We start from the raw sequence: 11,221 nt of genomic DNA, 5'->3' as shown, positions 1-11,221 counted from the left end.
GTTGGTGATTTTAAGTAGGGCGGTTTCGGTGGAGTGCAGGGGACGGAAGCCAGACTGTAGGGGGTCAAGGAGGATGTTATCAGTGAGGTGGGCGCTTAGGCGATTGTAGGCCAGGCTCTCAAGGAGCTTGGAAGTAAAAGGCAGAAGGGAGATGGGTCTAAGTTTGTTAAGGTTAGTGGGGTCAAGGGAGGGTTTTTTGAGTATGGGGTGATGTGTGCATGCTTTAGAGGGGAGGGGAAGATGCCGGTGGAGAGGGAGAGATTGAATATGTGTGTGAGGGAGCGAATGATGGAGGGGGGGTGACTGGAGGAGCTATGAGGGGATAGGGTCCAGGGGGCAGCTGGTGAGGCGGGCTTCAGTGAAGTCCTTAGAGACCTCCTCAGGGGTAGTTGGGCTGAAGGAGCGGAGTGTTGGGGAGGTGATGGTGTGCGAGGCATTAGATATAGTGGGGGGTAGTGCGCCTATGAGGTCGGGGGAAGGGGAGGGTTGAGGGGTTAATGGAGGGCGGAAGGCTGGGTGGACAGGTGGATTGTGAGTTGACAATGTCCTTACGGATTGCGTCAATCTTGTTTTGGAAGTGATTGGCAATCTTGTGGGCGGTGAGTGAGGTGCTGGGTGGAGGTGGGGGGGGAGAGAGCAGGGATTTGAAGGTGGAGAAGAGCCGGCGAGGACAGGTGGAGAGGGTGTTGATAAAGGTTATGAAATAGGCTTGCTTGGTGGCGTGGAGGGAGGTGGTGTAGGCAAGGTAGGCGGCTTTATAGAGGGAGAACGCGCAAGGGGATCTGGTTTTGCGTCATAAGCGCTCCAGCGCGCGACTGCGTCATTTGAGGCATTTCATGTGGTCGTTTTGCCAGGGTTGAAGCGGTCAGGGTCTAATGCTACGTGTGGTTAGGGGTGCCAGGGAGTCAAGGGCAGCTGACAGTGAGTCGTTGTATGCAGTAGTGGCCAGGTCAGGGCATGACAGAGGGAAGATACTATCATACAGACGGTCAGCTGCCGGGTGGAGATGGGTCGGGTTCAGATTGCGGAGGTTGCGGGTGATGGTTAGACGCTTCGAGGGGGGGAGCTGAGGGAGGGGGAGATGGAGAATGTGAGGAGGTGGTGGTCAGAGAGGGGGAAGGGGGTGTTAGTGTAGTCGTGGGGGGTGCAGAGGTGGGAGAAAACGAGGTCCAGGGTGTTTCCATTGGAGTGGGTGGAGGACTGAGTGTGCTGTGTGAGCGCGAAGGAGGAGGTTAGAAGGAGGAGTTGGGAAGTAGCCGGGCTGTTGGTGTTGATCGGGATATTGAAGTCGCCTAGGATGATGGTCGGTAGCTCGGAGAAGAGGAAGAAGAGAAGCCAGGCGGCGAAGTCGTCTAGGAAGGGGGATGCAGAACCAGGAGGCCGATAGATTACCGCAATCCTTAGGGGGGTGGGAGAGAAGAGCCAGATGCAGTGGGCCTCGAAGGAGGAGAAGGATAGGGAGGGGGGGGTTAGGGAGGACCTGGAAGGTGCTCAGCGGTGGTAGGAGCATACCGACCCCTCCGCCTCTGCGCCCGCTCGGTCTGGGTGAATGGGTCCAGACGAGGCCTCCATAGGAGAGAGCAGCAGGGGAGGTGGAGTCAGTGGCTTGGATCCAGGTTTTGGTGACCACTAGGAGGTTGAGGGAGTGGGAGACAAAGAGGTCGTGGATGGCGGTGAGCTTGTTGCAAACCAAACGGGCGTTCAAGAGTGCAACTGAGAGGGGAGGGATGGATGTGGGGAGGAGGGGGACAGATATGAGATTGAGGGGGTTGCGGTGGTTGGCGTGAGTAGGGGGGTGCCGGGAGGGGGAGTGGGGAGATGGGGGGCCAGGCTTCGGGGAGATGTCACCGGCAGTTAGGAGAAGGAGGAGGGTGAGGAAGGTGGCATGGGAATGGGAGGTGCAGGAGCACGTGGGTCTGTTGGTGGTGGCATGTGGGTCGGTGGGGAAGTGGAGTATCAGGAGGAGGTGGTGAGAGCTGTAGAGGGGGGAAGGAAGAAGTGAGGGTGCGATGTAGAGCTGTTTTGGGGGAGTAGGGGGGTAGAGAGAGGCAAGTTTGGGGATGGAGGAGAATGAGGAGGAGTGTCAGGAATGGACTCAGCACTGGTGGTGGGACTCACCTGCCGTGTGGGCTGCAGTACCAGGGCTGACCAGCGGGTGCTCTCAGCAGCCAGAAGCTCACCCCTGCAATCAGCCAACACCTGGGGCTGATTGCAGGAGGTGTATTTAAGGAATGGCCAGACCTGCATTCAGTGCCTTGGTGTATGTTTCCCATGAGCCCCTGTACCTGGTATCCTGTGTTCCTGCCTATCTGCCTGGTTGCTGACCCTGCTTTGATCCTGACCTCTGCTGACCATCTCCTGTTGAACCCCTGGATTGCCTGACCCTCCTTCTGCCTGATCATCTGCTGCCCATGAGTTACTGACCCTGACTATTCTCTGCCTGCTCCTCCGGTACCTCACTGCCCGCACGTTGCTGACCTGGCCTGCCTGGCTACGCCTGACGCTACCCAGACGATCCATCCATCCCGCACGGATCCAGTCACTACTGTCCAAACCTGCCAGCCCCTTCACATCAGGCTTTCCCCCGGTACATACCCTCAGCGGACCCCTCTACCACAGTTGGGTGCACTCAGGGGCCGTGACCTGGTCTCAGTCCTGCTCCAAGTCCATCCCCACCATCAGGGGCTCTGGTGAAAAGGCAGACTGGGGCTTAGACTCCGCGCCCTGGGGAATCCTGTTCTGTGGGTCACTAGAGATCCCGCCGGGCGGTGCCTGACAGTACCTTATGGCCCGCCTGACCATTCCACCTCTCCAGCCCTGACTACGCCTGTGTTCCTGAAGCCTGCTACTTCCCTGTGTCAGTCCACACATTTCTGGTCACACCCAGATCTCTGACAAGGAGGAGTGCAGGTGGCATGCTAGGGTGGGCAGAATGCTGATTGGGTCGGAGAGGAGGGATGTTTCAGTCAGGACATGAGGATGGGGAGAGTCCGTTATGCCATGTCTGAGTTCATCAGTGTCCAATCGTAGGAGGGGAGTGGGAGTGGTGGGCAGCTGGGGCAGCAGCTGGCTGGTTGCAGTCTGTGGGTGCTGTAGGCCGGCGTCCGCGGGTGTTGTGGCACGGCGTCGGCGGGCACAGTAGTGCGGCGGCTGGACAAGCCGTGGGACGCGGTGATTGGAGGTGTTGTAGGTCCGGCGTCAGGGGTGCTGGAGGCCCGGCGTCGGGAGACATTGAGTGCACAGCTTCGGGAGGTGATGAGAGCCCGGCGTCAGGAGGTGTTGAGGGCCCGGCGATGGGAGGTGTTGAGGGCCCGGCGTCAGGAGTAGCTGAGGACCCGGCATCAGGAGGCGCAAAGGACCTGGTGGCAGGAAGTGCAGAGGACCCGGTGTCAGGGGGTGCTGAGGGCCCGGTGTCAGGGGTGCTGAAGGCCCGGCGTCAGGAGGTGGTGTAGGCCGGCATCAGGAGGTGGTGCAGGCCGGCGTCAGGAGGTGGTGCAGGCCGATATCCGGAATGGGCTAAGCGTTGGTGGGCGCCTCCGTCGGATGGAGCGGGGCTCAGGGCTGTGCGGGGCAGGGGCAAGGTTGAGTGGAGCACGGTGGGGAGGAGATGTGGCAGAGGTGGCTTCCCCAGTCGGGGCCGGTGGCGGCTTACCCTCTTTGTTCCAGCGGGGGTGGTTGCTGCTTCTTTCAATCTGCGGGACCCGTCACGGCAACGATCCTCAGCCTTTCGCAGTTCGCGCTCCTCCGTGGTCTGCTGTGGCTGGTAGGAGAGACCGCGGCTTCAGGGGTCTTGGTAGGCCAGGAGTCGCCGGAGTTTTGCCAGAGGGACAGCGCGCCGGAGGGAGGGGTGGTGGGCTGGTGGTCCCTGGTGGGGTGGTGGGCTTGCGATCCCAGGTGAAATAGTAGCCTAGGGTCCTTGGTGGTTTGCAGTCCCTGGTGGGTAGTGGTTGCCCCTGTTTGAGTCCCTGGCAGGATGGAGGGCTTGTGATCCCTGGAGGGATAGTGGCGGTCCCAGGTGGGATGGTGGGCTTGCGGTCCCCGGTGGGATAGTAGCCTGGGGTCCCTAGTGGCTTGCAGTGCCTGGTGGGTAGTGGGTGCCCCTGATTGTGGCCCTGGTGGCTTGCAGTGTGATGGCGGCTGGGCCCCCTGGTGGGTAATGGGTGCCCCTTTTTGAGTCCCTGGTGGGATAGTGGTGGTCCCAGGTGGGATGGTGGGTTTGCGGTCCCCGGTAGGATAGTAGCCTAGGGTCCCTAGTGGCTTGCAGTCTCTGGTGGGTAGTGCGTGCCCCTGTTTGTGTCCCTGGTGGCTAGTGGTGTGATGGTGGCTGGGACCCTGGTGGGTAATGGGTGCCCCTGATGGAGAACTAGAGTGCCAACAAGTGGGTTGAAGCAGGTTGCTAAGACTTTTGCTAGGATTTTGATGTCAAAATTAAGTATTGATATTGGCCTGTAATTAAACCATGTAGTGTAGTCAGTATGTGGCTTAGGGATCATTGAGATAGCTTCCGTTAATATCTCAGCTTGAAAGGAGTGGCCATCAAGAAGCAAATTGTAAGCCTGGACTAGCAGGGGAACGGGAAGGATGGCAAACTTCTTGTAATAGGTTGCCAATAGGCCATCATGTCGTTTACGTGGCTTCAGGGCCTGAATTTCCATTTGAATTTTCTTTGGCTGTAATGAGCCATTCCAGGTTATCTCACTGGGAGGATGAAAGAGAGGGAAGTTGGATGGAGGAGAAGAGGTTGTCCATAAGGGAAAATGCATTAGGATCTTTGTAGAGGTCACCAAGGCATCTACGAAATTATTGTTGAATTTTATTGGGATTGCTATAGTAAGTGTCCTTGGACAGTTTCAACCTCACAAGCTTGGAGTGTAATCAGCTTTACAAAGTCCCAAGGCTAGAAATGTGTCCAGTTTGTTTAATTTCATAGGGAAGGTCATCTTCTGGATGTGGAGCCAGGGTTCTATGCATTCTATTCATTTCAAGGAGCTCTATTGGTATCGATGGTGCAAGTTCCTGAAAGACAACAGTAATGGTGGATTGGAGATCTATCACTGTTTCAGGTATCTTGCAGATACGCAGGTTTGAATACCTAACACTGGTATCAAAATCCTCTAGGTAGGCCCGGAGGGTATAGTTTCCCTCCTGCAGGGCCTTAAGTTCCTCCAAATGGTTGCTAGTGAGGATATCAAAATCATCTGCCCATTGGTGTCTGAGGTGCTTTTTAGGGCCTTTGTAAGCATCTGCTTGAGTAAGTCAGACTGTAAGTTGTCAAACTGTAAAGCTAAAGGAGTCACCCCAAAGTCAGTGTCCAATTCATCATGAGTTGCAGCTGCAAGCTTGGTCTGTTTAGGAGAGCACGACATGTCAGGCCAGGAAGATGGAGGCACCACCATTTTGTAGAAGGTCTTGACCAGCACATCCCAGATTGATTTCAGCTTGGGTTTTTATTTGGAGTTACCGTAGACCATTGCGGCTGGTTCTAGTAGTTCCCAGCAGTGTGCAGAGGTGGCAAGTAGAAATGAGCGGGTTGCGAAGTGCTGCTGCGTGGCTTGTTTTGCTCTGATGGCTTCACGCATGCCCCCATTCAGTTCTTGCTGCTTCTTAGCTATACCATAAGTGACTCATGATCAGACTGTATATAACACATAAATTAGTGGCAGGCAGTGCATACTCAGTGCTACATGAAAAGACTGAAGGAAGCATCTGGGTATTAGTATTATTATTGTTATTAATATTATTCATAATAATAATGAACATTATGCCACTGTGAAATCATTAGGTAACTGCAGAAATACAAAATAAGGCAAGGTAATTGAAGACCAAAAATATTATCTTTCATTAATCTGTATATTTTTCTTAAAACTATTTCTAGATTGCTAGTTGCTAATCTTATTAACCTCATTAATGTTTTATCTATATTATTAATGGTACTAAAGTCCCATGAGAATATCACTGGTATAGATCCCCAGTGGTTCCATGCAATTCATTCTGTTTCTTTATAAAAGCCACAGTGCCCAACATGATCAGAAAAGCATTCAAAGGACCAACATTTCCAGCTTTCTAGGTTTTTTAACCATCATTTCTCTCTTTACTTGAATCAGTTCACATTGTTTTTGAAGCTGTTACACAAATGTTACCAGGTAATTTTAATATTCTGTTTTCAGGTTATGGGGGAGAGCAATATGACTAGAATTTCCACAATCCATCTCTTAGGATTTCAGACCCCACACAATGTTACATTTTTGGTGTTTTTTGTTTTGCTTATGCTTTATTGTGTTACTCTAAGCGGAAACCTCCTGATCATCACATTGGTGTCCTACAGTAAAACCCTCCAGTCTCCCATGTACATCTTCCTCTCCCAGCTCGCTTTGTCAGATATCATACAAGCAACTGATATTCTTCCTAACACATTTCGAAGAGTTTTGATGAACGATACCATTATGTCATTTTCTGATTGCCTCTCCCAGTTTTATTTCTGTGGTACTACATTAATATTGGCGTGTCTTCTTCTGACTGATATGTCTTATGACAGATATTTGGCCATCTGTAAACCATTACATTATAGTTTGATAATGAACCCCCGCTGTTGCTGTATTTTGATTATGACATGTTGGACTTTAAGTTTTTTAATTGTGCTGATACATACTTTTAATATATCTCAATTGCAATTTTGTGGTCCCAACATTGTTGACCACTATTTCTGTGATCTTGTTCCAGTTCTTAAGCTTTCCTGTTCCAATACAGCGATTATTGAACTAGAAGCAGCACTGGTTACTTTTTTATTTGGTGTTATTCCATTTTTCATTATCATTGTATCTTATATTATTATCATAGTCACCATTCTTAAAATCCCATCTATTACTGGAAGGAAGCAGGTTTTCTCTACATGTAGTTCCCACCTGACTGTTGTCTGTGTCTATTATGGCAACCTAGCCTTTGTTTATTTGGTACCCAGTGGAGGACAGTCGGAGAACATTACTAAGTACTTATCACTGTCCTATACTGTAGTCACTCCACTGGTAAATCCTCTTATATACACTTTAAGGAATAAAGACCTGAAAAAAGTCTTGAACAGTTCCTTTTACAAACTTTGGTTTATGAATGTTATTAGAAACAAAAATTGCTCTTAACTGAACTAGACGTGTAAAATATGATGAAATGAAAATCCAATAATTTTAAAGTGATTGTAAAGGCAGATTTGAAAAAAAATTACAAACATGTCATACTTACTTCTGTGCAATGGTTTTGCATAGACCAGCCCAGGTCCTCCTCTTCCTGGGTCACCCACTGGCACTCCTGGCCCTTCCTTCCTGCCAAGTGACTCCATAGCAAGCAGCTTGCTAATGGGGCACCTGAGCAGGATCACTGCTGAGCAGCTGCTCTGTGTATCCATTCACACACAGACATAGCTCGGCCCAGTTCTCTCCTACTTGGCTCACTGGCTGTGATTGACAGTAGCAGGATCCAATGGCTCCCTCTGCTGTCTCACCTAATGAGGAGGGAGAGACCCAGGACAGCCAGGACATCGCTGCATGAGATGGGGCTCAGCGAAGGGCAGACTGACAACTTATGGGGCCCCCGAGCAATAGGGGATCATGGGGCCCCTGTGTCCTTGCCCAAACTCAAAAAAGCCTATGAAAAAGGTACCAGGGGCATCTCATGGGGCCCCCTACTGACCCTGGGCCCTCGGGCAGTGCCCAAGTTTCCAAATGATCAGTCCACCCCTGGGCTCAGCTAACTATCAGGGGCTGGGGGAAAGGCTGCTGCACACAAAAGGTTTTTTACCTTCATGTGTAGAATGTTATTGTTTCATTTATTAATATGGGGAAGTTTTTAATAATTTTTTATAATACATTATGTATAGTAAACGGCAGTTCTGTGATTGTGGTTGTGAATATCTTTATAAAATTACAATTTACCTCATCTTATCTTATCCTATCTCTTCTTTGATAAAAGAAAGTAAATCATATATCTCATATGTCTTTATTTTTATTTAAAAAAAATAAAAATAATGTGTATCTCTATATAAATACAGTTTGCACCTTTGGCCCCACCAACACCAGAAGTATTATAGTTCAAATATTTGTGTTTGGTATCTCATTGTAGATAAATGAGAGCCACAACTAATAAGTATTATTACATATTTGTATTGTATAACTCTGCACAGTTTTGTATTGTTAAAGCTTTTGCTAAATCTATATGGCGCTGTTTTATATTTGTCACACTTAACAGAAATGTAGGGATTTTTTCCCTCTATTTATACTTACCTAGGTGGATGCAGCAGCTGTCCTTCGCCGACTCTAAGGTTGAAAACTCAGTGATGACATGATCGCTCAGTTCTCCCCGCTGCTCTGAGCAGAGAGTGGGACTGTCAGTCATCGCTTCCTGCTCTGTGCCCCCCCCCCCCCCAGTGCTCTCTGGAGCGCTGGGCTGTGTAGGGGGAGGGTGTGGCTGACTCAAGCTCCCAGTGCTTTGCTGAGAGGCTAGGCCAGGTGCCGCTTCAGACTCTGGGGTAGATCCCGATTTTGGAGTCAAGATCTTTCCCCAGCCTGAACCGGCTGAGCGACGTCAGCGGATTTCAGTCCACTGTCAGCTAAAAACGAGTCACAGAAGTGCAGAACAAACTGTACTCCTGTGATTCACTTCTTTAAATGATTCAGATCATCAAACAAATTTTAATATTACACAAAGATAACCCGAATACAAAATGCAGTTTTTAAATAATGATTTTATTTATTAAGGGAAAAAGCTGTTCAAACCTGCTTGGCCCTACGTGAAAAAGTAATTGCCTCCTAAACCTAATAACTGGATGTGCCACCCTTGGTGGCAACAACTGCAATCAAGCGTTTGCAATAACTAGCAATCAGTCTTTCACATCGTTGTGGAGGAATTTTGATTCACTTTTCTTTGCAGAATTGTTTTAATTTAGCATTGGAGGGTTTTCAAACATAAAAAGGACTGTTTGACGTCATGCCACAGCATCTCAATCAGATTTAATTCTGGACTTTGACTAGGTCTCTCCAAAAACATTTTTTTTGGATCCATTCAGAGGTGGACTTGCGGGTATGTTTTGAATCATTGTCCTGCTGTTTAACCCAAGTGTGCTTGAGCTTGAGGCCACAAACTGATTGCTGAACATTCTCCTTCAGGATTTTCATGGTTCCATCAATTATGGCAAGTCTTCCAGGTCCTGAATCTGCAAAGCAGCCACAGACCATCACACTACAACCACCATGTTTGACTGTTGGTATGATGTTCTTTTTATGAAATGCTGTGTTAGTTTTACGCCAGATGTAATGGGACGCACGCACCTTCCAAAAAGTTCAACTTTTGTCTCATCAGATCATAGAATATTTGTCCAAAAGTCTTGGTGATATTCAAGATGTTTTTTGCCAAATGTAAGATGATCCTTTGTGTTATTTTTGGTCAGCAGTGGCTTCTGCCTTAGAACTCTCCCATAGATGCCATTTTTGCCCAGTCTTTATCTTCTTGTTGAATCATGAACACTGACCGCAAGTGAGGCCTGCAGTTCTTTAGATGTTGTCCTGGTTTTTTTATGACCTCTGGATGACTCGTCATTGTGCTCTTTGAGTGATTTGATAGGCCAGCCACTCCTGGGAAGATTCCCCACTGCTCCAAGTTTTCTCCATTTGTGGATAAAGGCTTGCTTTGCTGGGGTCCCAAAGCCTTAGGAAAAAGATTTGCAACCTTTTCCAGACTGATACAGCACATCAATTACTTTGTCTTGTATCTGTTATTGAATTTCTTTAGGTTGTGGCATAATATGTTGCTTTTTTAGATCTTTTAGCATGCTTCACTTTGTAAGACAGCTTCTATTTAGGTGACTTCTTGATTGAACAGGTCTGGGAGTAATCAGACCTGAGTGTGGCAAGTGAAATTAAATTCAGCTTTACAAAAAATGTGGTTAATCACAGTTCATTCATGAGTTAGCAAGGGATGGGGGGCAATTACTTCTATTCCAAATGGAATATAGTTTTACGACTATAATTGTATAATTTTCCATGTTTTTTACCTCAACCTCAAGAAGCAAAATGTAATGTTTATCTATATTGTATCTGTATTATTGTAAACAAATGCCTTATTTTTATGTACATCACATTATCTGGCATGCAAATGAACTAGTCCTAAGGTCAAATTATGGTGGATATTTCAAGGAGATATTTTTGGAAAGATAACAAAAACACTTTACCTCCATATGAAGCTCCCACAAAGCCCCTGTATCAAACATTTTCTGATATCTTCAGATCAAAAATTTTGTTGCTCACAATTTCAAGCAATTGCTATCTATTCAAATGCTGATAGTTGAATTACTTACTTAAATTATCCCGTGTCTTTCAGTACTATCTCATCTGTTTATAACTCAGTCATGTAGAGACAATCCCCCATCCCTTATCCCCCATGTCACAAAATGAGAGGGAGACTTGGGGATTACCCTGGATCAGGAGGTCTGAAAACAAATCTGTACACCACAGCATATTCATCAATATTGCATCCATTCCTGAATCAACTTATAAATTGCTCATGAGGTGGTACATGGATTCACAATTCTTAGAAAATGTGCACTTCCAAACTTCGCTAACAGTTGTGGGTGTTTCAGGGGATATCAAACACAAGATACTCTTCTACATTTTGTGGGACAGTCCAAAAATCAAGCAGTATTGGGCTAGTGCGTAAGAACCAGGGGTAGACTGACCATTCGAGCACTCAGGCAATGCCCGAGGGCCTGGGGTCAGTAGGGGGACCCCTGGTACCTTTTATAGGCTTTTTTGGGTGTGCTTTGAGTGTGGGTAAGGACACAGGGGCCCCATGATCCCCTATTGCCCGGGGGCCCCATGAGTTGTCAGTCCGCCCCTGGTAAGAACCAATGTATACTATTTTGGGTAAGGGCATACACAAGTCACCATGAGAAACATGGCTAAATAGCAAACCATCCAACTGTACAAACTCACAATTTCTCCTCTTGAAATTCCTCTTAAAGGCAGCCAAATGGGTATTAGCAAAAGCATGGTGGTCCTCTAATCCCATACTTGTGCAAGAAAAATATAAGATGTTATGGTTTCTTCTTATACGAAAACATTGCTGCGATCCTTAACTTGTTCCCACCCAGCCAATAGCAGAATGATAGCCGAGCGGAACTCTCGTCGATCTGAGTGGGAGTCATATGATGTCCTTCCCGGATCGCGCCGGGCTGTGCTGG

The 11,221-nt window shown here is 48.3% G+C and overlaps 1 protein-coding gene across 1 annotated transcript; it reads left to right on the top strand.

Annotated features, from left to right (window-relative positions):
* Nucleotides 1-6,185: 6,185 nt before the first annotated feature.
* Nucleotides 6,186-7,133, top strand: LOC149452597 (olfactory receptor 5P55-like). The gene has a single exon (XM_089689280.1). The coding sequence runs from the start codon at nt 6,186-6,188 to the stop codon at nt 7,131-7,133; it is 948 nt and encodes a 315-aa protein (XP_089545406.1).
* The last annotated feature ends 4,088 nt before the right edge of the window (nt 7,134-11,221 follow it).

This window comes from Staurois parvus, unplaced genomic scaffold (genome assembly GCF_062004578.1).
Source record: "Staurois parvus isolate SC_StPar_1 unplaced genomic scaffold, SC_StPar_1.0 ptg000470l, whole genome shotgun sequence".
NCBI lineage: Eukaryota > Metazoa > Chordata > Amphibia > Anura > Ranidae > Staurois > Staurois parvus.
Note: the sequence above shows the minus strand (reverse complement) of the source record. Positions and strands in the feature narration are given on the sequence as shown.